We start from the raw sequence: 27842 nt of genomic DNA on the forward strand, positions 1-27842 counted from the left end.
GGATGCACCTCCCGCCCTCAGCCTGGCCCGGCGCCCCCTCCAGGCCCTCACTCCCAAGACAGACGTGCTCATTGCCTGGGAAGGAGCCGGCTGGAGACTAGGGCCCTGTGGATTCATTCTCTCCTGCACAGATCCAGAGCCCTTCCTTGCCTTTGGTTCTGGGAATCTGTCCCAGATAAGGAACATGAAGTTCAGAAAGTGTCCCAAAGGCACTATCCATGAAATCTGTCGCAGGAAGCATATAACTGCTGGTTTTATATAGGTTGTTTCTCTCTTTTTCTTTTTTTTTTTTTTTAATTTTTTTTTTTAATGTTTATTTATTTTTGGGACAGAGAGAGACAGAGCATGAACGGGGGAGGGGCAGAGAGAGAGGGAGACACAGAATCGGAAGCAGGCTCCAGGCTCCGAGCCATCAGCCCAGAGCCCGACGCGGGGCTCGGACTCACGGACCACGAGATCGTGACCTGAGCTGAAGTCGGACGCTTAACCGACTGAGCCACCCAGGCGCCCCTCTCTCTCTTTTTCTTTTTTTTTTTTTTTTTTTTTTTTTTTATTTTATTTATTTTTTTTTCTGAAATTTATTGACAAATTGGTTTCCATACAACACCCAGTGCTCATCCCAAAAGGTGCCCCCCTCAATACCCATCACCCACCCTCCCCTCCCTCCCACCCCCCATCAACCCTCAGTTTGTTCTCAGTTTTTAACAGTCTCTTATGCTTTGGCATCTCTCTCTTTTTCTTAATGTTTATTTATTTTTGAAGGAAAGAGAGACAGGGTGTGAGTGGGGGAAGGGCAGAGAGAGAGGGAGACACAGAATCCGAAGCAGGTTCCAGGCTCCGAGCTGTCAGCACAGAGCCCGAGGCGGGGCTCGACCTCACGAACCATGAGATCATGACCAGCGCCGAAGTCAGATGCCTAGCCGACTGAGCCACCCAGGCGCCCTTCTCTTTCTCTTAATTGCTATGTGGTTCTTCATTCTGGACCAAGGTTTTTGTCAGATGTGTATGTATTGTAGGTGTTCCTCCAAGTCCGTGGCTTATCTTTTCATTTTCTTCACAGTATTTTTAATGAGAAATTTTAAATTTTAATGAAATTCAACATGACAATTTTTAATTTTATGGTAAGTGCTTTTTTTGTATCTTCTCTAAAAATATCTTTGCTTACTTCCAAGTGACAAAAACACTTTCCGATGGTTTCTTTTAGAGATGTTTTAGTTTGACTTTCATATTAGTTTGTTTTTTTTTTACGTTTATTTATTTTGAGAGAGAGAGAGAGAGAGAGAGAGAGCGCATGAGCAGGGGAGGGCAGAGAGAGAGGGAGAAAGATAAAATCCCAAGCAGGCTCCACACTGTCGGTGCAGAGAACAGCACAGGGCTTGAACCCACAAACTGCAAGATCGTGACCCGAGCTGAAGTCACGCTCAACTGAATGAGCCACCCAGGAGCCCCTGGCTTTCGTGTTAGTCTTTGATGAATCTCGGATTGATTTTGTGCATGTTATGAGGTAGAGGTCAGGGGTCATTTTTCTCTACTTGGTCAATCTTTGTTGAAAGAACCTTCCACTCGTCATGGAAATACAAAAATAGGAAAGACATGCCACAGAAGAAGCTGATTAAATTAAAACCACAGGGAAATATCTCCAATCTCTTACTCAAATGGCAAAAATACCCAAAGGCCAGCAATCCCCAGCGCGGGGGAGGCCGTGGAGGAGTGGAGCTCTGGAATGTACCATGGTGCGAATGAACTGTTGGGAGAAGAGTTTCGTGGTTTCTCATATGAAATTCAGCACCTACTGACCACGTGAACCCGCCTTCTGCTCCTCAGATAAAAACACGTCCACGCAACAAGCTGCACACAGATAATCATAGAAGTTTTATTCCAGCCCCAAACTGGAAACAACCCAACATCCACCAGCAGGAGAAGGGGACAGGCTGGTGGCCCCATGCAGGGAAATGCTACCCTGCGACGACAGGAAGGGCTAGTGAGCCCGGCAGTGCCCCTGCACAACCCTCAGGGGCACTGTGCTGCCTGAAAGGAGCCAGACACTGAAGGATGCATGCCAAGGATTCCGGCGTGTGAAGTTCACGGACAGGCGGGCTGCCTCTGGGGGAGGCTGGAGCTGACCAGAAGGGCCACAAGGGAGCTTTCTGGTGCGATAGAAATACTCGCCCCAGATGCTTAGGAGTGTGGGCAGGTGAGTAGCAACAGGTCCCAGGAACCCTCAACATGTCCGTTCTCTCCCCGCCCAGACCCACCGAGCCAGGAGCCGTGGGGCAGCGAGGACGCTTTCCCGGCATGTGAGTGTCTGAGGACCTCAGCCCTGGATCTTTAAGGGGCAGAGGACACTCAGTGGAGACATTTGTCAAAACACTTCGGATTCTGTATCTCCCTCACTGTATCAAGTGAGACCAAAAAAAAAAAAAAAAAAAAAAGACAATTACAGCAAAACAAAACAAAATACGAACCATCAGAAACAGCCCCTGTTTGGCAGCTGCCTGCTGGTTCTGAATGTGACGGCCTAGAGGGGACAGTCTCGCAGATGCAGAAAAACGGGTGCCGTGTCAGTAAGGTGTGGCAGCGGTGTAGGGCCCGTGCCCCGCGTTGTGGCCTGGGAGGCGGAAGGCCGGGGGTGAAGGCGATCTGCGGCTCCGGGGGAAGGACCGGCTGGTTCGCCTGTGGAGACCTCGCCCTGGCTGTCCTTGTGCTGGCGCTCGCCCTCCCTTGGCCGAGGCCAGCAAGACGCTGGGCACGGTTTACTGCCTGCGGGGTGAGAACGAGATGGGTGTGCGTGCGGGTCCAACCCCTGGTGCGATTCCCCGGAGGCGGGAGCTCTCACGGGCCCTTCGTGCAGATGCAGAACGAGGCGCTGGGTCAGCAAGAGAGGAGGACATCCCGAGGGGCCTGGCCCTCAGTCACTCTCAGAGGCTGCCTGACTGCCAGGGCAGAGGAGGGAAGGGTCCGTGGACTTTGCACCTGCTAATCACACTGACTCAGGGAAGGCCGGGACTATTTCCTCCAGCCTTGCACGGAAGGGGCTGTGCCCGTCCCTCAGCCTTCCGGCAGCCCCCGGGGGGCCTCACCCCTTGCTGCTGTGTTCACCACACGCCCGCATTTAGGAAGGTAGGTCTGTAAACCTTTGTCCTCAATATGGTCATCCCACTTTGCAGTTAAAAACCTGGGGGGCGCCTGGGGGGCGCAGTCGGTTGAGCATCTGACTTCGGCCAGGTCACGATCTTGCGGTCCGTGGGTTCGAGCCCCGCGTCGGGCTCTGGGCTGATGGCTCAGAGCCTGGAGCCTGTTTCCGATTCTGTGTCTCCCTCTCTCTGCCCTTCCCCCGTTCATGCTCTGTCTCTCTCTGTCCCAAAAATAAATAAACGTTGAAAAAAAAAATTTTAAAAACCTGGAATCATCACCCGACATTTACAATCATCAGGGGACGCCTTCCCAGGGGCACCTCAGGCCTCCCTTCCCACAGATAATTGGGCCGCTCTCTGGGCCAGCCATCCCCCCCGGAAAGGCAGCCGATGCTGGGCCTCGACGGCTGGATCCCTGCCCCAGAAAAGTCAATGGTGCCCCTGGCGGGAGGCCAAGAGCAAGGACAGTGGCAGTGAAGGTGTATTTGCTCCCTTGCTCCAACTCCATGATCCCAGTGTGTGTGTGCTTCAGGAAGGGGGGGGGGGTGGGGGTGGCGGCTAGAACCCAGAGGGACCCATAAGTCACTATATTGCCACACGGATGTTCTGACAGAAGCCCAGACAGTAGCCTTAAAGGGCCAGACTTTGAAATGTAAGTTTTGGCGGAGGGGGGGAGGGGGGTGAAGGGGTGAAGCCAAGCCTCAGAGTTATAGCAGCAGAGGGTGAGGAGGGGAGCTTGGGGGGTCTGGGGGAACGTCTGGAGGCCTGCTGGCCAGCTCTGGCCCCATCCAGGAGGGCTAGGGTGGGGGCCAGGGGCCCGGCCCCTGTGCCTCAGCCCGCCCTGGCTCAGCCCTCCCCGGCATACCCCGAAGCCCTGATCCAGCAGGCCTGTGCAGCAGAAGACAGGGATGACGCCCAGGGCCGTCTCGCTCGGGCTGCAGGGGACCCCCAGGAGCCTCGCTGGCACCTCTACCCAGGTGCCTGGTGTACGGAGCCCCGGGGACAGATCAGGCGGGGTCAGCGGGCGGGGGGCCGGCCGGCCTGGGAGGTCCAGCCTCACCGCAGGCCTTGGAAGCCGTGGACGGCCCACACAGCCCGGCATTCGTGGGAGGGGCCCCAGGACTGTGGCCAGACCAGGACAGCCCCAGGGCCCGTGGCAGGAAAGAAGAGGGGCGGCTGAATGGATGCCAATGACGCGCAACCACATACCAGGCGTCGCGGGCCGGGCTGCCCACGGCGGCTTCAGAACAGGCCTCTGTGCGTGTGAAACGGCGCCTCACGCAGAGTGTCCCGAGTCCTCTCTTTCAGCAAGAGCTGAGCTCGCTCTGGGCGCTGAGCGGGAGCACGGCGGATCTGCCGCGCGGGCCGACTGGGTGTGGGGACCAGGAAGCCCGTGGGGCAGAGGCCATTGGTCTGTGCAGAGCGGGGACGGGCAGCAGGGAGGCCTTGCTGAGAAGCTGGCCTCGGAGCAAAGGCTCCAGGGCCTGGAGGAGAGCCAAGCAGGGCATCGCAGACCATCCCGCCCTCCACAGGGACCTGGGTCAGAGCCCGGAGGGCTTGGAGCACGGGGCATTGGCAGCAGGGGGTGGGGGGGTGGAGGGATGGGGTAGGACTTGGGTTTTATCTTTTTATTTATTTTCGAGTTTTATTTATTTAGGTAATCTCTACACCCCAGGTGGGGCTCAAACTCACGACCCCAAGATCAAGAGTCACATGCTCCACCGACTGAACCAGTCAGGCGCCCCAGGACTTAGGTTTTAAAGGATCTGTCTAGGGGCTCCTGGGTGGCTCAGTCGGTTGAGAGTCTGACTTGGCTCAGGTCATGATCTCCCGGCTGTGGGTTCCAGCCCTGCGTCGGGCTCTCTGCTGACAGCTCAGAGCTGCTTGGGATCCTCTGCCTCCCTCTCTCTCTGCCCCTCCCCTGCTGGTGCTCCAGCTCTGTCTCAAAAATCAATAAATAAATGTCAAAAAAAATACAGGATCTCTCCAGGCCCTGTGTCATGTCAGACTGACACCGGGGGGGGGGGGGGGGCACCGCTGTTCCCAGGGGCAGGGACAGTGGGTGAGGCCGCAAGCAGAGCTCTGCTGGTAGAGCTGGCTGTGCGGGAAGGTGGGGGGGGGGGGCGAGCAGGTCAAGGGTGGGGGGGCAGGGGCACCCTCTTGTTTAGGTGCGAGGGGAGCAGCAGGAGGGTTAGAGGTCTAGAGCTCAGGTCTGGGGTTAGCCTGGAGAGGCACTGGGTGTGGGAGCATCGCTGGGGGGAGCGTGGGTGGACCCGGGGGACGTGATGCTCACGTGTGATCCCCTCACACGAGGCCCCTGGAGTCTCCAGGTTCCCGGAGACGGAGAATGGACGGTGGGCGCCGGGGCTGGGGGAGGGGCCGGGGTCCGTGTTTCACGGGGACGGAGCTTCCGTCGGGGGAGATGGAAAGTTCTGGAGACGGAGGGTGGGGACGGCCGCACAACGGCGTGAAGGTGCTTAGCGCCCCTGAGCTGCACGCTTAAGAGTCGGTGAAGACGGTACTTTCTATGTTGTGTGTATTTTATCACAATTACAAAATAAAAAGAACCTGGGAGCGGCCTAGCTGGGCGGCTCCGCCCGGGCTGTGTCACCCGCAGGTGTAGACGGAGCCACTGCACCCCGTCCCACCCTCGTGGCCGTGGCGGGAGGCCCCTGTTTGCAGCCACGGGTGCCTCCCCACGGCTGGCTTGTCCTTGTTGGCGACCTTGGGCGGGGGCAGGTGAGGCTTGCCTTAAAAACTCTCTTGCACTTTTTAAACTTCCTGCTTAAAGACGCGAGCGGCGACCGCCAACGGCATTCGGGGCAACGCACGCAGGTTGTGAGGACAGAAACGCGCTGGTCGGAAGGACCCACGCCTGTCAGGACAGCGGTCACTCTGGCGGTCGGGCCGCCAGACTCAAGGTCATGGGCGGGAGGGCGAGTATTTGGTCGTCTGAACCTGTTCCTGCTCTTTTTAATTTATACGTTGCTTCCCTTTCAGATCCATTTCCTGCCACTGAGGAGCGCTTCCAGCGCCTCCGCTTACTCGGTTTACTCGCCTTCTCGCAAGAGGTGTATCGTTTCTGAATCTCGATTCTTCCCTTTTCATCCGCGTGCTTCGTTCGCACGGTGTGACTGTCACCCTCTCATTTCCTCACTGAGCACCCTCTCCCACATGCACCTGCATTCAGTTTCTCCCCCTGCCTGGCCCTGCCGTGGCACCCACACGCCGCTCCCCTGCTCCCCACACCCGCAGGGGGCCCTCGCCCCTCCCCCATGTGCCCGCCACGGAGGGTGGGGGGGGGAGGGGGCGCGCTCCGGGGGACACGCAGACCCCGGGGGGCCGTCCACGCGCCCGTCAACCTCGGCCATTGGCCAGCTTCCTGCGTTTGCCGCTTCCCTCTGCCTTTCTCCGCAGGCTCACTTCGAGCACCTGCTCCGGGGTGGCGGGGTGGCGGGGTGGGGGGGGAGGGAACTTGCGGCTCCCCCACAGCTGCCCACGCACAGCTCGGCCATCTCCCACCGCGAGCGCGGGCTCCTGTTTCTCGGCAGGGGTGCACCTGTGGAGTCCACGTCAACGGTCTCAAACCGGGGCCTCGGGACCCTTTCGCACAGTCAAAAATTATCGAGGGTCCCGGGGAAGTGTTGCTTACGTAGGTTACCTCTACCGATGTTTACTATAGCAGAAAATACAACTACGAAAACGGAAAGGCACGCGCTTATCCTTCCTTCAACAACAGCACCGGTAGACCAGGCGCCGAACCACCCGCAGCACACAGCTCGTCAGCGGCACGAGGCAGGAAACACTGGGAAGATGTTGTTTTGGGGGTCTCCTGAGGCGGTGGCCCCGGGGCCCGGAGGTGGCCGCGGCTCAAGCAGGTGCGTGGACCCCCCGGTCACTTCCAACCCTCGACGCGCCCGCCAGTCCTGAGGGAATAGGTCTCGCGTTTGCCCAGTCCTCGTCAAGCGTCTAAAAACCCTGGCTTAATCCAGACCCTGAAACCTCACAGTTCCCCACCGCGCCCGCTCACCCCTCAGACCCCGCCAAGTGTCGACAGGCAGGCGAGCCCCCGTAGCTCGAGATCGAGCCACAGTCACGTGGTGGTATCTTGGGGAGCCAGCACTCGACGCACGAGCGCGTTTCAGCGCAAAACAGGTCCTCTTCAAGCAACGTGGGGAGAGGAGGGGCATCGGCGTGGGTTGTGCAGATCTGGACGCCGGGCTTCGTGCAGGAAGGAAAAGGAAAAGCCTCTTTTTAAATGGCAGGGAAGCCTCCCCAGCCCACCCCCTGGCCGCCCCGTGCGGGCTCAGCCATGGGATGTGAGATCAGCTGTGGGGGAGGGGGAGAGGGGAGCCACGCCGGTCGGGTCGCGGGAGGGCCACAAAGACGCGCCTGTCCCCGAGACAGAGACGGGCGTTGTCTAAGGAGACGTTCGCTCCAGCGTAGCCGGGCACAGGGCGGATGCCGGCCGGCAGCCCACCCCCCCTTGCCCAGTGTGCCGCTCCTGGCTCCGCCCACGGTCAGACGCTCTGTGGTCCCCACCACCCCTCCAGACCCTCCTCTTCCCTGCTTGGCCAGTCCGGTGTGGGAGGCGAGGAGGTGAGAGGTTAGGGACACGAATCAGGCCAAACCGCCTTGGAGTGCGACTCCTCCCCTGCTCCGGGGCCCTAGGCAAGTGGCCTGGCCCCTCAGTGCCTTGTTCTTCAGCCTTGCCTACTTCACAGACACTGAGGTCACCAGGGGGCCAGGGAGGGCGGAGCTCGGACATCCCCAGTCTGGGAGCCCTGGACAGCAGTGCCCTCAGAGCAGAGAGCACAGTGACTCCTCACAGCTGTCCTGATGGCTGTGGGACTCTGGGCCCATCACTGCGCTCCCCAGCGCGAAGGCAGTGTCCCCCAAAGCCCGTACCATCCTGGTGAAGGCAGAACCCTGCTGGGTGGGGGCAGGGGGCAGGCGAGTGGGGGGACTGGGAGCAGGGGGAGCCGGGGTCCCCACCACTGCTCCAAAGGAGGGGTTCAGCCAAATAGGGCTGTGGGGGGGGGGGCGTCCAGTCAGAGGCCTATCCCTCCCGGTGGCTCCGGACTGAAGGTAGCCGTGGGTTTCTGGAAGGAGAGCCGACACCCCATCTGATCCCTTTTCCTTCTGCGTACTATTTCCCCGTCTCCCGGGTTCTGCCTGGGAGGATCGACCTTCCTCTCCCAGCCTCGGGTCTGGGGGAGGACCTTCCTCTCCTGGGGTGAGGAGGCCCCAGTGGTCAAGGCTGGGTGGTGGGCCAGAGGGCACGGCAGTCCCAGCTCCTGCTGACCCAGCCCTGCTGCCTAGACTTGGCCCCACATGGCCTGTCCCAGCTGAGAGTTGGGGCTTCTGAGGCCTGAGGGCGGGGCCGGGCTCAGCGCCAGACCGGACGACAGCCCTCTCCGTCCCCCAACCCCACAGGTACAACCTCTGCCTCCGAGCCCCCTGCGGTTGTCCTGCCCGCCACATAGAGACCCCAGGACTGGTCCACCAGCTGCTTGGGGGAAACACGGGTGGAGATGCCCCCCATCCCGCCAGGTACTAGGGTGCCCCCTGGACGCCAAGCACCACAGCACTCAGAGCTGCCAGCAGAGGGCGCCAGAGGCCTCCTCCGAGGGTGGGGCCCATGTGAGCTCAGGTGGGCACTGGCCTGCGGTCAAGTGTCCTGGGGTGCAGAGCTCAGCCCACTGTGTGCTCAGGGACCCCTCCACTCCTGCGCTGACGCCATCACAGCTGACGGCCAACCCAGTCCCATGTCCGTCCATCCACGCCCTCCCCTAGGGTGCCTCCCTCACTCAGCTTGGGGCCGAGCTTGGGCCTTCTGGACCCCCGGCCTGAGTCGGGGGTCACGGCCAGCAGAATGGGCAGGCCCCCCCTCAGGCCCTCACCTCCCAGAAACATCCCCCAGGCCCGCTCGGACACGTGTGCAGGCGAGGGGCTCCTGGGCGCACCCCTTGGAGTCAGGGGTGAGTGGCCTCACTTGGGATGTCCATGGCCTGCCCTCTGCCCAGTGGCTCTTACAAAGGGTGCCATTACAGGGGGGCGCTCCAGGCCCACAGTGACCCCATCCCCACCCGCAGGAGACAGACTGGCTGCGAGCATACTTAACTGGTTTAATGACACGGCCTTTGAACCTTGGTCACCTGTCATCTCTGCAGAGTTCAGGGCTCCAAGACTCACCCCCCTACCCACACAGCACGCAGGGTGAGCCTGGCCTGAGACCCGGTCAGAGAAAGTTCCTTTCTGGGGCTCTGCCTTGGGGGAGCGGCGTTGGGGTGGGGGCGTCGCAGGCCATGCGTGGGTGAGAGCATATCCAGTCCAACTGGCTCCCCGCTCCCTGAAAGGGTGGAGCACGCACCCTGCCCCAGTGGAGCCTGGAGCCACCCCCCCCCCCCGGCCACCTCTGGGGAGCGATGCGCTGGGTGGGTGCTGTGGGCAATACCTGGGGGCGAGGCGCCGCTCGGCGCCCAGGGTGGCTGAGGCCTCCTGCCATTCTGGCCCACAGCCCATCCACAGGCACGTGAGAAGCAGCAGCCAGGGGCACGAGGTTGGAGCCAGGGTCACAAGCGCCAGGAGGAGCCCCATGTGAAGGGGGGGGGGGGAACAAAGGATAAGTCCCGGCCGCCGCGTGGGGGTCCTGTGGCCTCAGGGAGGGGGTGGGTCTGAAAGCCGGGAAGGGGGCGGGGCGGGGCTGGAAAGGCCACGGCTCTGGCTTCAGGGGCAGGTGCGTGAGGGGCTGGCATCTCCAGGCGGCTAGTTTGGCGGAACAGGGCCTTGGGGCAGGCAGCCTGGGGGGGGGGGGGGGGCGAGGTGCTGGGGAGCCTGAGGACAGGCCACGTGCCATGAGGCAGGTGAGGCGCCCCCAGCCGTCCCCCACTCCACGTCCATGATACGAAACATACACACATCCAAAAATAACCCTCCACGCACTGGGGTGGGCCCTGCCGGCCGGCTCTAGCTGTCCTCCTCCACTCTCCTCTGGTTCTTGGAATGAAACCTGCTCATGAGTTCCTCCAGCTCCGAGCCACCTTGCCGCTTCTGGGGAGGGAGGGGTGCGGCAGCCTCAGCCTAGGGCCCTGCAGGCCAGGGCCCCACGGCCTCCCCCTCGGCAGGCGATCTAGGAGCACGGGTAGGGGGGCGGCGGCGGGGAGCGAGGCGTGGGACGCCCACTCACCTCCAGGACCGCCTTCTGCACGGTGAGCTGGCTGTACACGCGGATGCCCTCCTCCCCACACACCTTCTTCAGTTCCTCTTTGTTGAGCGAGAAGAGCTGGGCTCCGGTCAGAATGCCCAGGTTCTCCACGATCCTGGGCCGGGGGCGGGAGGGGGGTGGGCGTCAGGGCGGGCCCACCCCCAGGTGAAGGCCTCGCGCACCCCCGCGCCGCCCCGCCTGCGGGCCCCGCTCACCGTGGGCTGAAGGCCTTGGCTTCCAGCCAGGCGCGGACCTCGTGGGGGTCGGACTCGTAGGTGAGCGGCAGGCCCACGGGCTGGCTGCGCTCCACGCGGAAGTGCCGCTGCGGCTGCGTTTTGATGTTGCTAATCTTCTTGATGAGCTCGTCGTTGACCTCGTCCATGTGGTGGATCAGCTCTGCGGGGGGCGCCCTGCACTCAGGCCCCACCCGAGCTGATCCCGGGCTCCCCCACACTGGACGGGGCCCTCCTCCTCCTGCCTCCCCCAGGGCACCCCGGGCCCCGGACCCGCACCCGTCCGCGGGCCCTCATCCCCCAGCAGAGCGCCTCTCACCTTCTTTGTTCCCTGCGAAGCTTGGGGGCAGCTTGTGGGTGGGGCTGGCAGGACCCCAGTATTTCAGACTGGCCTGCAAGGGTGGGGGAAAGAGGCGAGCGGGTGGGGGTGCCACCAGCTTCAGCTCCCCGCCAGCAGGGAGGACTCCAGGACTCAGAGCAGGGGGTGGGGTGGGGTGTTTGGGGGGGCAGTGGGGGGTGTTTCATGGGGGGTATGGGGGTGGGGGGGTGAAGGATGTGGGGGTGGAGGGTGGGGGGCGTGGGAGTGTTTTCTGGGGGGTGTTTTCTGGGGTGTGTGGGGTAGGGGGTGGTGGGGGTGGTGGGGGTGAGGGGGGCGGGGGTGTTTTGTGGGGGGTGGGGGTGGTGGGATGTTTTGGGGGGGTTGGGGGTGGGATAGGGGGAGGGGGCGTCTCTCCTGAGATGTGGCTGCACCCGCTCCTCCACGACAGCAAGGTCCCCCTCCTCCCGCTCACCTGCTCTGGGGGGACGTCCTCCAGCCGAGTCTCGTCCAGGATGCTGCAGGGCACGTAGCCGGCCTGGCCACTGCGATTCCGAAGCTTCCACCACTGGTGGCCATCTTCCAGCACCTGTGGGCACCCCTTCCTCTCGTCACGGGCACCAGCACAGGGTGCGGGAACCCCTCTTTACAGGTGCGCCAGAGAGAGTTCTAGGCGTCTCTAAGCTCAGCCTCCCCCCAGTCCTGTGGGGCTGCCATGAGCCGCCCCTAGGAGCCCCCGCCTTGCCCAGCCTTTCATCCCACCCACGAGGCTACCTCTCCCCACTCCGCTGCAGCGGCCTCCTGCAAGGTGCCTCTAGCCTTGTGCATGTAGATCACCACCCCCCCCCCCCGCCAGCCCGCTCCACTTTCTGTCCCCCACTGGATGGCCTGGATTCAGGACTGGCACCAGATGGATGGGGCCTCAAGGGGGCTCCAGGGCTGGGTGTGAATGACGAACCCTGGCTGAGTTGGAGGGTCCCCCAGATGGGCACAGGGAAGGCCCATCCTCCAGCATGAGCCCAGCCTAGCCGAGCACAGGGGCCCCTGGGCCCCCTCTGAGAGACCCAAGACCTGGAAGCCTTTCAGCCAAGCTGTTTGGGGGGGGGGGGCGGGCAGGCTGTGGACCCAGACTGGAGTCTGGGGGTCGGGGTCCCAGGGACGGGGTTGGACAGACGTGCCACGGGCCGGCATCAGGCAGCCTGGCTGCTGCCTGCGGTCCCCCCCGCCCCCCCCCTCCCACAGCGCAGGCCCCTGCTCACCTCCAGGACCTCGTCCTTGAGCACTGACAGCTCGTTGGCATTCCGGGCCGTGAAATCATAGAGGATCCTGACGTACTTGGCCATGGCCGGTGCAGGTTCGTAGCCCCTGCGTGGAACAGGAGGGCTGAGGCCCAGGGCTGGGCCCGGGGAGCAGCTTCGCAGGTGCGTGCTGCTCCCGTTCAGCTCTCTGAGGTCGCAGAGGAGACAGGCTGAGGCGCATCAGCCGGGAACAGAAACTGTGACAGCCCCAGAGCGCCTGGGGCCCCACGCGGAGGTGGGGGCCGTGCAGCGGGGTGGGACGCCGGGGCCTGTGGGCACAACAAGGCCTGCCCCAGCCCAGCCCATCTCAGGGGTCTCCGGGCCCGGCCTCCCAGGGGAACCAGAGCCAGACCTGTACCCGAGAAATGACAGGGCACTGCCACGCCTGGAAGCAGGTGATCACTGAGGGGGGCAGTCGGTACGGCACAGAGGACTGCCCACGAGCTGCAGGGGCGTGGGGTGAGGGGCTGCCCTGACCGAGGGTGTTCCGGCCACAGCAAGGAGCTGGCCTGTCGCTGCCCCTGGGCTGGGCTGACCCCCTGGTCAGTCTGGGCAGCCTCCTCCTCACACAGCTGTGGGCCTCGGGACACCCTGCAGGCGAGGGGGCCGAGGCTGACGTGGCTCCCGAGCCAGGACTGGCCGGACTGGAGATCAGAGGATGAAAATGTGTCTTCCAGTGTGGCCCTGGGCGGGGCACCAAGGACATCAAGCTGCCGGTGTGCAGCAGAGAGGGGCGTGCTTGTTTAAGGTACAGGTTTCGGCCACCTCCCCTCCTGAAACCGAATCCTGGGATCTGGCAGGGTGACGAGCATCGCAGACAGATCCGGGGCCAGGAGTGGGAACAGAAAGGAGGAGGTGGGGGAGGAAGGGAGGGGAGTCCCCCAGGCCCTGAGTCTGTTGAAGGGTGTGGGGGGGGGGGGGGGGGAGAACGACTGTCCGTAGCTCAGACCTTCAGTCTCCTCTCTGGCTCTGAGGTTAAGCCTAAATCAGTGCCAACGAGGTGACAGGGATTGGCGACCTCACTTAAGTTAGGCGCCTTAGTAAACTTCTAACGGTAATTCTGAAACACACGTGAGAAGACGCAGAAAAGGATGATGGATCAGGCTGATGAGTTTATGGCTAGTTTGGGATATGTTCTAAAGTTAGAAGGAAAACCTGGTTCTAGTTTGGAAAAACGCTATTTTGAACATCACGAACAAAACATTTGCCGCCACCTGGTGGCAGCATACTCACGTCAGAATCTCCGCATTTCTAGGAGTGAGTGCCACACTCTCGTTTTTAAGAGGAACTTACCTGTGAGCATGCGGGGAGCTGACTGGTGGGAGGACGTCCCCCGGAGGTGTGGGCTCAGGTACGAGGCTGTGTTTTGGGGAGTTTCGGAAGGATAGTCGGCTCACTGGAGTCGGCTGTGGGGAAGAAGGACCACCTGGGCTTGGCATGGGGTGAGGGCCGGGGTAGGGAGGCGTGGTGAGGGCAGTGGACAGAGGTGGGCTGAAGAGGTGAGCACTGGTGGAGGACGCAGATGGCCAGCGGCGCTGGGTGGGGGGCTGTGGGTGCTCTGACCTCGTCATCTGGGGCAGACGCCAGCCCCTCCACTTCCCAGGGAGCCTCCTGCAGCACATCCAGGGGTGGCTCCCAGCCACTGTGGAACTTGGGCACGTAGAGGGGTACCTGCGGCTCCCGTGGCCACTCAGAGCTGGGGGTGGGAGGTCCTGGGGGTGAGCTACGCCCACCCACTGGAGCCCACCCCACCCACCAAGTTCGCACCCCACGCCCTGCATCACCCCTCCCCTCCCTCCCTGCCTGCTGACGCACCGGGGGCGCGTCCATGTCTCCCCCAGTGACTCCCACAGCGTCGTCTCCTTGGGGACTAGGTGGCCTCGCAGGAAGCCCACGGCGTCGCGGGAGAGCATGGGGCTGGTGACGGAGCATGCGATGTCTGGGCCCCCACAGGTGCTGACGATCTGGGGCACAGTGGGGTTCAGAGAGGGCCCTGCCCACCGGCCCCCAACCCCAGCTCGCTCACTTGCGGCATCACAGGCCAGCACGCTCGCAGCGTGGATGCGTGGCCCCAGCTGCCTGCCCGAGGTGGGCACTTGCGTCCCCCCACCTTCAGCCAGGGGCAAACCACCCCGGGGCCCTGCTCCCCACCCCCCCCCCCCCCAGCCCCAGGCACCAGGTCTAGCGGTCCAAAGAGGAAGTGCACCAGTTCCGCAGCGCTGGGGTTCTGGATGTGCTTCTGCAGCTTGGCCTGGGGCGGGGGGCACACGGATGGGCGGGGGGATGGCGTTGGGGATAAGGGGGGCAAGGACCCGGGCCCCCCCCAATGTCGGCACAGAGGAACAGGACGTGGGGGCAGACAGACGGGGGGATGGCGTTGGGGATAAGGGGTGGCAAGGACCCGGGACCCCCCAATGTCGGCACAGAGGGTGGCAAAGAGTGAGTGTACTCACAAGCAGGTTGATAGCCAGCTTGATTTTCTGGAAACAGTCAACAAACTCGGCCTCCGAGGGGGGCCGTGCCCGGAGCGTAAGGACGCCCTCTGGAATGTGGGGCAGCGCCTATGAACCCGGCTGGCCCAGTCACTGCCCCCAGCAGCCACCGGGCAGCCACCTGCTCAGACTGGACCTCTTGCAGCCCAGTAGCCACCTGTCCCCGTGACCACTCTCCATCCGCCTCACAGGCAGCCCCCAGCCCCGGCCGCTGTCCCCTCCGGCCTCCACCCCGCCCCCTCCGCACCTGCTGGCCCCTTCTTCCCCTTCTTCTTCCCCCTCTTGCGCTGGTTCAGCTGTTTGAAAGCCTCGGCCGCCTTCTGCAGGCGAGCCACGAACCACTCGATGTCGTCCAGGGCGCAGTTGAGGATTTGCTGGGGTCAGAGCGGAGGCAGGGGTCAGTGTGAGGCGCCCCCACCAGCTGCAGGGACAGTCCCACGCACTGTCTCTTGGTCCCTGGCCTCGGGGAGGAGGTGGCTGCTGGCTGGGGGCTGGCCGGAGGGGCCCACGCCTGATGGGGGCTCGGGCCGCGAGACCCACCGTTTCCTTCTCTATCTTCTGGGCCAGCACAGCCCGCGGCTCCTCGTCCTGCGACTCCCGACGGCGGAAGCCTGGACGCGGGAGGCAGAGTCAGGTGCCACCGACGGCGGCCGCCCCCTCCCGCTCCCTCCGGCGCCCCCCGCGTACTCGGCTCGCTGAGGGGCACGGGCGGGCCCACTCGGTTCTTGCTGGACGGAGAGTCACCGCCGTGGCGCTGGAAGGGGATGGGGGCTGGGCCCTTGGGGGCGGGCAGGACCGACTGCCGCTGCCGGATCTTCTCCCGGTGGCCCCTGCAGTGGGGGGCAGAGGCCCGCTCAGCCCGGCCCCGCCGCACACCCGGCCCTCCCCGCCGCCGCGCTCCGCCACCGCCACCTACTTCAGGGTCTGCGGCCGCATCTTCTTCCCCAGACGGCAGTCGGCCAGCGCGCTCTCGATGTCCTCGTGCACGAGCTCCGCCTGGCGGGACGGGGCGTCAGGCCGGCTCGGGACCCCGCCCCCGCCCCGGCCACCGCCCCCTCCTCACCTCCACCTCGTCGCAGTAGAAGAAGTGGATGTCGGGCTTGCTCTGCTCCGAGTCCTGGCACACGAGCAGCAGCACGGACGGGTACCGCAGCTGGTCCAGCACCGTCTGGCTGTGCCGCACGGTGGGCAGCGGGAAGTTCTCCAGCTCTTCCTGGGAGGCAGGGGGCTCGGGTGTGGGCTCAGCGGTGCCTCAGGGTCGCGACCCCCACTCGTGACTCGAGCGCGGGCACCGCCGCGGACGCGCGCTCCCAGCCCCGGGGGCGCGGTGCGGGGGCGCGGTGCCCGGGGCGTGGGCGTGAGTGGCGAGCCCGGCCCGTGGGGGGCGCCCGCGGACACAGGCGCACACAGGAGGGGCGTGGCGCCGACGCAGACCCAGGCACGGACTCTGCCAGGCCGTGGCCACAGCCGTGGCACGCCGACCCCCGGACATAGCCAGGCCCTGTGTTGGTACGGCGGGCGGACGGGCTCTTGCCAGGGGTGGACGAGGCGCTGCTGTTGGGACACGGCTCCCCCGGATGCTCAGACCCGCCCAGGTCTCCCTGCCCTGCCTGCTGCCCCGCGCCCTACTCAGCCTGCCCCGCCCCCGCAGGAGCCCCGCCCCCGCAGGAGCCCCGCCCCCCAATGCAGGCCCCGCCCCGCTGGAGGCTCCGCCCCCAGATGGAGCCCCCGCGCCCCGCCCGGAGGCCCCGCTGAGCGGCTGGGCCGTGTCCCTGCGGCCCTGCCGCCACCGCACCTGAGACTCCACGTCCAGCAGCCGCAGTGACTGGTCGTTGACCTGCAGCAGCATCTCCTGTGTCCAGACCTTCTCCTTGGAGCTCAGCTGCACCAGTTTCCGGATGGCGTCCTCCACAGACGCGATGGCCTCGCTCTTGTCCATGATGAACGTGGCCAGGTGCTGGGGACGGGCGGGGGAGTCACTCTGGGGAGAGCCCTCCTAGCGCCCAGAACCAGCGCCGAGGGGTTGCACCCCGGGGGCCTGAGGGGTCATGCCCAACTCTGGGAGCCTGGGGTGGGGGGGGGGGCGGACATCCCCTGCCCTGGGGGGTCTGAAGAGACACAGCCCTACCTTAAGGGGAGGTCTCTGCTCTGCCTTCGTGGATGTCCGTGGAGGCCGCGGACATGCCCTCATAAAACCCTTGGGAGTCCTACACAGACGATCCCTCACCCTTCCCCATCTCCTGTAGCTGGCCTCCAGGAACGCTAGCCTCCCTGCTCCCCAGAAGACCTGGTTCAGGGTCGCCGCAGGGCCTTTGCATGGTCTGTCCCCACCTTGCCTCCCCTACTCTTCTCCAGCTCTCTTTTCCTTCAGGGCTCTGCTCAGACCTGCTGTTCCTGCCTGGCCACGGCATCACTCCAGCTCCTGGCCTGCCTTGTTTTTATTGACCACGATCCGACATTAGGCTGAACATGATGTGCTCCTTTGTTTCTTTTCTGGCTGCTGGGTTCACTGCTATCTCCCCAGTGCCAGGGACAGGGGCTGGCACACAGTGGGCCCTCAGTGAATATGCTGGAATGGCCATGTGGGGAGCTCATGTGGGGTGGGTCTTGGGGACTCTTGGCCAGCCAAGCCCTCCCTTTCCAGGGACCCTCCTCCTTCCTCTGTCTCCAAGACTGACCCAGGCTCCTCCTCCCTCCAGACTCCCCCATGTGTCCCACCGCTGAAGTCAGTCAACAATGCTTCGACAGTCGGTGAAACACTATATTAAATTCTAGGCAGTCAAGACCCAGCTACAAAAGTGCTAGAAGAAAATACTGGATGATTCCTGAAGATCTCAGAAAGGCCTTCTTCACAGAGGGACTTCCCTAAGCAAGGAAGAAAATCCAGATGCCCAGAAGAAAAGACCGAAAAATGTGACTTAATCTGCTTGGGAAAAACAAACAAACAAACAAACAAACAACCATATACGAAGTAAAAAAAAAAAAATTGGGAAAAACAGATGTAATAGATATAGTGAAGGCTAGTTTTCTTAATATTTATAAAGACCACTATGCATTACAGTGACAGCTCTTACTTGTTCAAGGCTCTACTTTGTTAAGCAAAGTTATTAAGAATACCGATGATAAATGAATACACGAATGAAAAAGATCTGTGACTAAGTAAAATAGTAACACCCCGGTAGAAAAATTGGCAAAAGACACGAACCGAGAGTCTCCAGGAAAACCAACATAACTAACTTTTTAATATAGGAGACTGCATATAATCTCAATAAAATAATCGTGAGTGCAAGTCTGACACTACTAATTCTGAAATGAATCGACTGCTGAACGTTTTAATTTTTTTTTCTCCAAGTGTATCTATTTGGAGAGAGGGAGAGAAGAGAGAAATCCCAAGCAGAGCTGGACGTGAGGCTCGAACTCACAGACCATCAGATCATGACCTGAGCCAAAATCGAGAGTCGGATGCGTGACCGACTGAGCCCCCCAGGTGCACTGTTTTACCTCTTCTATTGCCCAGCACTGACGGGTCCTTGCGGGTCACATGCGCAGGTTAACTGTGCAGAAGTGGGATCCCCACCCTGCATGCGCCAGGTGCTCTGGGAAGAAGCCCAGGACACCTGGAAAGGCGAACGCAGCCCCTTGTCACAACTCAGATAACCTGAACACGTGTGCAACGTGGCACGGAAACCAGGCTGCTCCCTGCAGCACTGAGTGTGACAAGAAAGGGTGGTCCCAACCTACGTGAGCATCAGCAGCAGTCAGAGGGATCAGTGGGCAGCGGGACACAAGGCTGGGCGTCCGCGCGAGGCAGGGTGAGGCCCAAAGCACACGCTGTTAGCAAAACCCGCACAACCAAACCAAATAAAGCCACGCACGCGGCCGCAAAACAAGTCTAGCATTTTGATGGAAACCCCGCACAGTGCGCTCTCTGACCATCGTGGTGGTGAAATAAAAAATCAGTACCATTTGATAACTAGAAAACCCTCAAATGATTGGAAATTCAGCAACACGCTCCTACATAACAACCGATGGGTGAACGAAGGCACGAGAGAAATAAGAAAATACTCGAGAGACAAACGAAAACGAAAACACAGCACAGCACAACGTAGAGATGCAGCGCGAGCAGCGGGCGGGGGCTTTTGTAGCTGCAAATGCTCACACGGTCCCCAGGGACAGGCAGAAGATGTTCCGAACTGAATGACAATAAAGGCATGGGCATCAGACTTGCAGGATTTCGCTAAAGGAGTTCATGGAGGGGGACGTACAGCTGTAAATGAATATTAGGAAAGCAGGGATGTTTGGGGCACCTGGAGGGCTCGGTTGGTTGAGCATCTGACCTCGGCTCAGGTCATGATCTCACAGTTTGTCAGTTCGATCCCCGAGTCGGGCTGGCTGCCGTCAGCACGGAGCCTGCTTCGGACCCTCTGCCCTCGCCCCCTCTCTCTCTGTCCCTCCTCCGCCTTGCATATGCTCTTTCTCTCTCTCTCTCTCTCTCTCTCTCTCTCTCTCTCTCTCTCAAAAATAAATAAACATTGGAGCGCCTGGGTGGCTCAGTCAAATGTTTGACTTCAGCTCAGGTTATGATCTCGTGCTCCGTGGGTTCGAGCCCCATGTCAGGCTCTGTGCTGATGGCTTAGAGCCCGGAGCCTGCTTTGGATTCTGTGTCTCCCTCTCTCTCTGCCCTTCCCCAGCTTGTGCTCTTTCTCCCTCTCTCAAAAATAAATAAACATTAAAATAAATAAATAAACGTTCAAAAAGAAGAAATATTTAATATCAGTGATATAAGCATTTCCTTTAAGAAACTAGAAAAGGACAAATAAAACCCAGAGTAAGTGGAAGGAAGGAAATTAAGAGCAGAAACCAACAAAGTAGTAAACGAACAATAGAGAAAAATCAACAAAGCCCAAATTTGGTTCTGAAAAGATTAATGAAAGTGATAAACCCTAGCAAGATTGATCAAGGGGCGGGGGAAGAGAAAACACAAATTATGAATAACCAAAAATAAAAAAGGAGCATCTGTGTGGTTCAGTTAAGTGTCCAACTCTTGATTTTGGCTCAGGTCATGATCCCAAGGTCATAGGATCGAGCCCTGCACTGGCCTCTTCACTGACATCTTGGAGCCTGCTTGGGATTCTCTCTCTCCCTCTCTCTCTCTGCCCCTGCTCTGCTCTCATGTTCGAACTCTCTCACTCTGTAAAAAAAAAAAAAAATCTGGGGCACCTGAGTGGCTCAGTCGGTTAAGCATCCGACTTTGGCTCAGGTCATGCTCTCACAGTCTGTGAGTTCAAGCCCCGCGTCGGGCTCTGTGCTGACAGCTTGGAGCCTGGAGCCTGCTTCGGATTCTGTGTCTCCCTCTCTCTCTGTTCCTCCCCTGCTCTCACTCTGTCTCTCTCTCAAAAATAAATAAAGATTTAAAAAATTTTTAAAAATCTATCTAGAGCATGTACTCTCATGCTCTTTAAAAAATATATTCAGGGGCGCCTGGGTGGCGCAGTCGGTTAAGCGTCCGACTTCAGCCAGGTCACGATCTCGCGGTCCGTGAGTTCGAGCCCCGCGTCGGGCTCTGTGCTGACAGCTCAGAGCCTGGAGCCTGTTTCCGATTCTGTGTCTCCCTCTCTCTCTGCCCCTCCCCCGTTCATGCTCTGTCTCTCTCTGTCCCAAAAATAAATAAACGTTAAAAAATATATTCATATATATAACCTTTCTTTCCCACAAAGAAAAACCTTGCATTTAGAGGGCCTCATAAGTGAATCCTATCAAATACTTAAGCAAGAGATAAAAACAATCTTTCACAAATTCTTTCCGAAAACCAAGGAGGAGGGAATACTTTCTCACTCACTTTTCTAAGGCCACCATAATTCTAACACCAAAACCTGTCAAGGCTTTGCAGTAAAAGAAAAATTACAGACCAACCTCTCTAACAAAACATTAACGCAAAAACAAAATATTAGCGAATCCGTGCATCAACACATAAAAAGAATAACACACACGCACACATGAAGTCTGTCCCGGAAACGCGAGGTCGGTTCAACATTCGAAAAAATCCTATCAGTGTGACTGACTTCCGTTAACAGTAGTGAATACATCTCTGTAGATTCAGAGACAGCATTTGACAAAGTTCAACACCTTCCACGATGAAAGTTCTCAGCAAACAAAGAACGGAAAAGAGCTTCCTCGGTAATAAGACGTATCTACAAAAATATAGCACGTACAATGGGGAAATCCTGGGTCTTTTCTTCTGAAATCGGACACAGGGCAAAGAAGTCTGCTCTGCTACTTTTACTCAGTACTGTGCTGGTGATCCTGGCCGGGGCGATGAGGCGCGAAAAGTAACGTGGCTCCGAATGAGGTATTAGGCGCTGTATTTCAGACAACCTGACTGTATACAGAGTAAATTCGAAGGATCTACAAGCAAATCACTAAAGCAAGTAAGTGAATTCAGCGTCTCAGCACACTCAGTCCCCGCACACAAGTTCAAAGGTTCCTCCGTGCGCCAGCCACAGCCAATTGGAAAATGGCTTTAAAAGAAAAACCAGTACCATTTACAACAGTGTCGACAAGCCAAATACCCGAGGAGTGTTTTTTTTGTTTTTTTTTTTTTAATTTTTTTTTTTCAATGTTTATTTATTTTTGGGACAGAGAGAGACAGAGCATGAACGGGGGAGGGGCAGAGAGAGAGGGAGACACAGAATCGGAAACAGGCTCCAGGCTCTGAGCCATCAGCCCAGAGCCCGACGCGGGGCTCGAACTCACGGACCGCGAGATCGTGACCTGGCTGAAGTCGGACGCTCAACCGACTGCGCCACCCAGGCGCCCCCCGAGGAGTGTTTTAACAAAAGACACGCAAGTCCTCGGCGGTGGAAACAACAAACGCTCCGAGAGAAGTCGGAGAAGCCACTGATACGGGACGAGATCCCGCGTCCACAGGCGGGAAAGACTCGGGATCATTTAGATGTCAATTCGCGCTACGTGGATCCAGAGGTTTGACTCAATGCCGGTGAAAACTCTAGCGGGCTTTTCTGCGGGCGGGGGATTGAAATGGACAGTTTGATTCTCAAAGGTAAAAGCAAGCACAAAGATCTTGGAAAAGTCGAGAACATGTTGAGGAAAAGATAAAGTTGGAGGGCTCACGTTGCCTGATTTCAAGATTGATAATACAGCTGCTGCTGCAAGTGAGAGACCGTGAGGCAAAGGGGTCCGTGGACAGATCTGTCCACATTCAGCTAAACACTTCTTGACAAGGGCACCAAGCAAGTCAACCTCCGGGAGGAGGACAGTCTTCTCAGTATGGCTGCACATTTGCTACAGGGAAAAACTTAGCCTTAAGTCTCATACCCAAAAACTAATTTCAAATGGATCATAGACCTGAGTGTAAAAGCCTCCACTCTGGAGTTTCTAGAAGAAAACACAGGAAGAGATCTTCAGAGCCTTGGGTCAGGCAATGACCACTCCCCACCCTCCAAAAAAAAAAAAAAACAAAAACCCAAGAAAACGGTCCTGACCATAAGAAAAAGTGGATATGGTTGGATATCATCAAAATTAAACACTTCCGCTCCTCGAAAGACAGGTCAAATCCACAAGCCAGACTGGGAGAAAATATTTCTCATCCACACACCTGACGATGTGCGCAAACGACTCCTCGCGGTCCAGAAGGCGGATGTGTACACGCAGGTGGACAGAACGGACCATAGGAAGGGTCCCCAGGGGTGGGGCACGGCTGGTGGAGATGCCCCCCCCCCCGCCACTGCAGCCTACGGCACAGACTTGTTCTACACGTGCGCTTTCTTGAAATAAGTTTACTGAGCAGAACAAAGTGTTATAAGCTATATGAATTCAGTTATGGGAAGGGAGGGATTCTCCAAAAAGTAAAGCTTCAGGGATGTAGGAGAGCAGTGTTGTTGACAAAGAGGAAGACTGACCACCGGGGTCAGCATGACTGAGCTTTGGGGTAATGGAGCTGTTGTGTCCTGACCACGGTGGCACTGACTGTGACAGAACCGCCCCCCGCCCCCCTCAGCGTCACTGTACGCTAACTTAGAGGCTTGAGCAGCCCCCCACTGCCAGGGTGGGTCTGATCTTGCCCCCACCTCCCACCCTCTCTCTGTGCCTTGGCTTTCTCGTCTGGGAGGGCCAGGCCGGACCACTCACTCCCCCAGCCTTGCTGACTGCTGGGTGGGCAGGAGGGGTGCCCCTGGGCTGGGGTCTTTCCACAGGCTAGCTTGGACCAAAGTCCAGAAGGGCTGGGAGTCCCCAGTGGCATAGATGATTGCTCACCAAGGACGGCAAAGTCCCCACGACCCCGAGAGAGGCGGCTGAGCTGCCTGGGAAGGAAGGGGACGCGCTGACCTGTCCTCACTAGGTACTCTGCCCTTGGGCCCTGAGCCAGCAGCAGCCACCAGCCTGGCAGGGAGGGCTGCTCCCTCAACACAGCCCAATTCAAGAACCTAGGGACTCCCAATGTCTCTGCAGACCCATTGTATAGACCAGGAACCTGAGGCTCAGAAAGTAGTGACACGCCCGGCTTCTGTGGGTGTGAGGGGGTTCTATGTGCGTGTGGGGGTCTTCATCTTGCTGGTCCAGGGCCCCCCTTCCTGGCCCAAGCTCTTCCTTCCTGGTCCAGGGCCCCCCTTCCTGGTCCAAGCCCTGCTTCCTGGTCCAGGGCCCCCCTTCCTGGTCCAAGCCCCCCCCCCCCTTCCTCCCTTCTCAGCCATTCTCAGCCCTGTTGCCCTACAGGTTTGGACAGTGGCTAGGAACCAGGAAGGTCACTTAAAAAACATATTTCCGGAGTTCTAAGTGTGAATCAACACTGACCTAGAGTAAAAACCTTCCTGAGCTGGCAGCTGGTCTTAAGTTCAGTTAACCAGTCTGGACTCTCGCTGAGCCCATCAGAACTGGCCATGCCAGGCTTTCTCTGCAGAAGCTCAGGAAGTGTGTCTTTGTCCCACCTAATGCCTCCTAATTTAGTTCCTTGTTTGGGGGCCAGGATGGCCAGTTTCCCTCCAGCGGGTTTTCCCATCCGAGCGTTGCCAAACAGCACCCGAGGCTTATCCCTGCCTGGCCTGTGTTGGCCACCGGCATCTCCTGTCCCCTGACATAGCTCCAGGGCTCCTGTGTCCCCCAGACTGTCACCTTTCCAGGACTGGAGGACAGGCGTGGGGCAGTCCTTGGCTCTGGCTGCCCGCTGTGGGTGTCAGGAGCTGGGCTGACCCCTTCCCTCTGTGCCTCAGTTCCCACACCTGCCCAGGGACCGGAGTGCTCCTCAGGGGCTGGCCTCACCTGGACATGGTACTGGGAGGTCTCATGCATGATGATGTTGGAGTTGGAGTACTTCTTCCTCTGTTCTGAGCAGGGAGCCACCGGTCACTCACCCCAGAGGGCAGGACCCACAGCCCCTAGTTCAGGTGGGATTGGACTCCCAGGTTGGGCCACAGGGAGGGCCAAATGGAGGCGAGGGGTGCTGCCACCAGAAAGGACTCAAGGGTATGAGATGTGAGTGAGCCCCTCCCCCCCCCCCCCCCAGGATGGTCCCTGCCTAGGAAAGGACCCCCAGCTCAGAGCAGTGATAGGGGTCTGTCCTTGAGGGGTGCAGGAGTCTCAACAACTCCTCCCATGGAGGCCCCTTGCCAACCTTCCTGGGAAGGGGTCCAATCCAGGGCTTCCCCCAACTCCCAGAGCTGCCTGCCAACATCTCCCGGCCCCTCCCTGGCGCTCCTGACTTTCCAGACAGGGCACCGAGTCCAAAGGCACAAGTGTGTGTCTGCGGGGAGGGGCAGAGTCGGGGGAGGTCCTGGCTGGCCAGGCCCCGCCCCCGCGGAGCAGACACCTGGCGCTCCACCCAGCCTGAACCCCGCCCCCCTGGGCTATCTGGTTGCAGCGAGGAGGGCGGCCGAATCAATATTGATGGTTCCTGAATTATTAGTAAAGGCCTCTCTCCTTACGGTGAGGGAGGGAGGGGCCTGAGCAGCTAGCTGTTGCTTAATTAGGGTCCGGGGGCCTCCTTCGGGCACCCAGGGCTCACGTGCCTCTCCCCTGGTGCCCCAGCCCCAGCACAGCCTGGGGGGAGGGGAGTGGGCGAAACCCCACGGTCACGTCTGTCCAGGAGACTCACTCACCAAACAGGTCCTTGGCACTCATCTTGGCCACACCGTCCGACCGGCCCAGGCTGCCGCTGCAGGGGAGGGGCGCCGTGAGGGCGAGGCCCACACCGCGCCCCTCCCTGGGGACTGCTCCGCAGGTGGGGGTGGGGACTCACTTGGCAGCACCGGGGCAGCAGCTCACGGACCCCAGCTGGCTCATGGCGTCCTCGGTCGTGGCTGGCGATGGGGGGTGATGGAGGCCTGTGCGGCCTGGGCCCAAGGCCTAGTGGACAGGGTAGCCGAGCTGACACCTCACTGGGGCCTGGTCAGTGGCTTCAGGGCTCCCAGGGCGCGGCTTGGTCTCCTGCTCCACCCACCGCAGGTCCAGAGGCTGCAGCCCTGGCGTCCTGGCCAGATTCCCCAGTGTGCTTGGGCGGGGTGTCCTCAGGGAGCGGAGCCCTGCCTCCTGGATGTGGCAGGACCTCCCAGCCCATGTCCCAGCTGTCAGACGTGTGCCCCTATCTCACTCCAGACCCTCGGTCCTCCACAGGGAGCCCCAGGGCGGGCCAGTAGAGGGGTCCCACTCCCGAGGCTATCTGGCGTGGGGCTGCAAGGACAGTGCCCTGGTGATTCTGAGACGGGACTGGGGGAGGAACCACCTTCCGAGCAGAGGGAATGCATGTTCAAAGGCCCTGAATCAGGTGGGAGCCAACATGAGAGGACAGCAGCACAGGATGAGACTGAGTCTGGGATGGGGTTGGGGGGAAGGTGTGGCCCTGAGGACCCAGAACCCAGTCCAGAGGGAGCCTACCCTCAGGGGGGTGAGCAGAGCCTGGTATCCCTGGGCCAGGCTAACATGTCCTATGGTGTCTGTGCCCCATGGGGACCTCTGACAAGACTGTGCCTCTGTGGGGGGTTCAGTATTGGGGGTCTGCTGGAGTGGGTACTCATAGGCCAGGAGTGCTGGTACCTGGGGGTGGGGAGCACCCTAGGACTTTCTGGTTTGATCAGGTCCCACCTACGAGGAGGGCTTCCAGGAGGTGTGAGGGGTCTGGGGGCTTCGGATCACCCCTTCCCATGTGCCACTGAGGGTCCTGGCTCTCTCAGGATGGGTGGGAGTAGGGGCTTGGTCAGATTCCTCTGACCATCTGCCCGTGGAGAATGTCCGGAATGCTCATGACCTCAGTGAGTGAGCCAAGTGTTTGCTTAATGGGATTCCTGATGGGCTGAGCCAAGGGCACTGGGCACGTGTGTCCAGGTACACACACACCTGGGCAAAATCCAGGCCTCTGGGCACACACAGACAAGCACAGGTTGACACATGGCCCTTCTCCTTGGGGAGCCTAGGCTGGGAACACTGTGGCCTTCACCTCCCTGGAGCAGGGCGGCGGGGGGCCTCGGCAGGGCCAGCCAAAGAGCTGAGTCCAGGAGCTGGCATCTGGGTTGGGGAGCAGCTGGGGGAGGGGCCGCCTACGGGCCCATTCCAGTCAGCTGACCGGGGCAGGGGAGCTGGGCAACCCCAAGGGAACCGGACAACACCTGGGGCCCAGGCTGCACTTTGGTTTTACTGCGGCCATTTTCCGGGTGCAAAGGGAAGGCCAAGCAGGGTGCCTGGCTGGGCCGTGGAGGAGGCCCGAGCAGGGCAGGGAGGGTGGAGGCACCAGCCCCAAGTTCAAATTCCAGCTCGCGCAGGCAGGCCGAGTGACCTTGGGGAGGAGTCGGCTTAAAGCCCAGAGGAAGCTGGGCGGAGCCCTGGAACGGGGGACCCCCCAGGCACTGGCTGTGCTGGGGTCTGGGAGCTACAGGCTGGGGAGGGCCCAACCAGGTTGGTAAGCAGGGACAGGCCTGGGAAGCCTGAGTGGGGGAGGAGTGGGCTTAAGGCTCACTGGGGAGGCAGGCACAGAGGACCCAACAGACAGGGCCAGGGGAGTGACGAGCCACTGAGGCCCGTTCTAGGCAGGCATCAGGAGAGGCCTGGGCAGGGCCCTGGGGGGGTGGGGGGAGAGTGCAGAGGTGGGGAAGGAGAGACGTCACCAGCTGGGCCCCGGCTCCCAGCGCTGCTGGGGCCACCTCCACCTGGAGTGGGGGCAGAGGTGGTTTGTGGGTGCGCCCGAGAAGCACCTCAAGCCTGCCTACCCTCCTCCCCTGCCACCAGGGACACCTTCATGCACAGGGACCACCCCAGGCCAGCCTGGCCCAGGGAGGAGGGACCCAGGGTAGCCTCAGGCGGGGCACCGGCAGGCCCCTGCAACACAGCACCCAGCCTCCTCCTCCCTGAAACTCCCACACCCCTTGACCCAGAGCCTGACCCTAGCCTGATGTTTCCTTCTCGCTCAGACACCCAGGAAGTGCCTCCTGACCTGACAAACAGAGAGCCACTGGCTCACCTCTGTCTGGTGTCTGGCCGCCAAGGAGGCCCAGCCTGTCCCGTGGAAGGGGGGGGTTTGGGGAGGAAGGGGTCTCCCCCCCCCCCCCCCCCCCCCGCCCCGCCAAGCCCGGGGCTGGGAGGGGGCCGGCTGACTCAGGTCACCGCCGCCGCCCCAGGACCAGGCGGGGCAGACCAGGCCGCAACGGCACCGGGCTCCTTGGCCGCGGGTTCGGCTCAGCGCTCTCGCACCCCGTTGCCCCTGGCGCCCCCGCCCGGCCCAAGGACTCAGGCCAGAGCCTCCAGTTTCCTGGCTACCTGGGGAAACTGAGGCCCAGCAGGACCGCCGTCCGTTCGCGGGGCTCCTGGGTCGCTCCTTGGCCAAAGCGCCGGCGGCTGCCCGGCAGGTCGGGGTGCGCTGGGTGGGAAACCGTGGGGGCGCTCACCTGCTGCTCCCGGCCCCGTGCCCGCGCCGCCGGTGGGTGCCCTGGTTCGCGCGTCCGTCCGCACGTCTGTCGTCTCCTCGCCTCGGCGCCCAGGCTCGGGCAGCGGGAGGGACGGCGCGGCTGGGCCGGGCCGGGGCGGGGCCGCGAGGAGGAACCCGAGCGGCAGGTTAGAGACCCGGGAGCCGCCGGGTGCGGGGGGAGGGGTGGGGACAGGACGAGGACGCCCCGCCTCTCCGGCTCGGCCCCGCCCCCCGGGGCTCCCCGCGCTCGGCCCC

General features: G+C 60.7%; 1 protein-coding gene across 10 annotated transcripts; it reads right to left on the reverse strand.

The window, feature by feature from the left end:
• Positions 1-1849: 1849 nt before the first annotated feature.
• Positions 1850-27824, reverse strand: EPS8L2 (EPS8 like 2). Of its 10 annotated transcripts, XR_007156119.1 has the most exons (23): positions 27440-27539; positions 24933-25039; positions 24793-24848; positions 23957-24021; positions 16476-16637; positions 15744-15893; positions 15597-15676; positions 15368-15510; positions 15221-15291; positions 14928-15054; positions 14642-14730; positions 14365-14439; positions 14004-14152; positions 13752-13884; positions 13482-13594; positions 12150-12255; positions 11366-11479; positions 10894-10966; positions 10557-10737; positions 10324-10456; positions 9592-10187; positions 7165-7355; positions 5049-7060 (listed from the first exon to the last, which is right to left on the reverse strand). XR_007156119.1 is itself a non-coding variant. In XM_047876990.1 (22 exons), the coding sequence occupies exons 2-21, from the start codon at positions 24974-24976 to the stop codon at positions 10104-10106; spliced, it is 2148 nt and encodes a 715-aa protein (XP_047732946.1). In that variant the 5' UTR covers positions 24977-25039; positions 27440-27539; the 3' UTR covers positions 1850-2760; positions 10080-10103. The 10 variants fall into 10 exon arrangements, 7 of the variants coding, with proteins under 7 accessions (XP_047732946.1, XP_047732944.1, XP_047732943.1 ...); XM_047876990.1 differs by lacking the exons at positions 5049-7060; positions 7165-7355 and adding an exon at positions 1850-2760 and having other exon boundaries at positions 10080-10187; XM_047876988.1 differs by lacking the exons at positions 5049-7060; positions 7165-7355 and adding an exon at positions 3331-3355 and having other exon boundaries at positions 10080-10187.
• Positions 27825-27842: the final 18 nt, after the last annotated feature.

This window comes from Prionailurus viverrinus, chromosome D1, assembly GCF_022837055.1.
Source record: "Prionailurus viverrinus isolate Anna chromosome D1, UM_Priviv_1.0, whole genome shotgun sequence".
Lineage (NCBI taxonomy): Eukaryota > Metazoa > Chordata > Mammalia > Carnivora > Felidae > Prionailurus > Prionailurus viverrinus.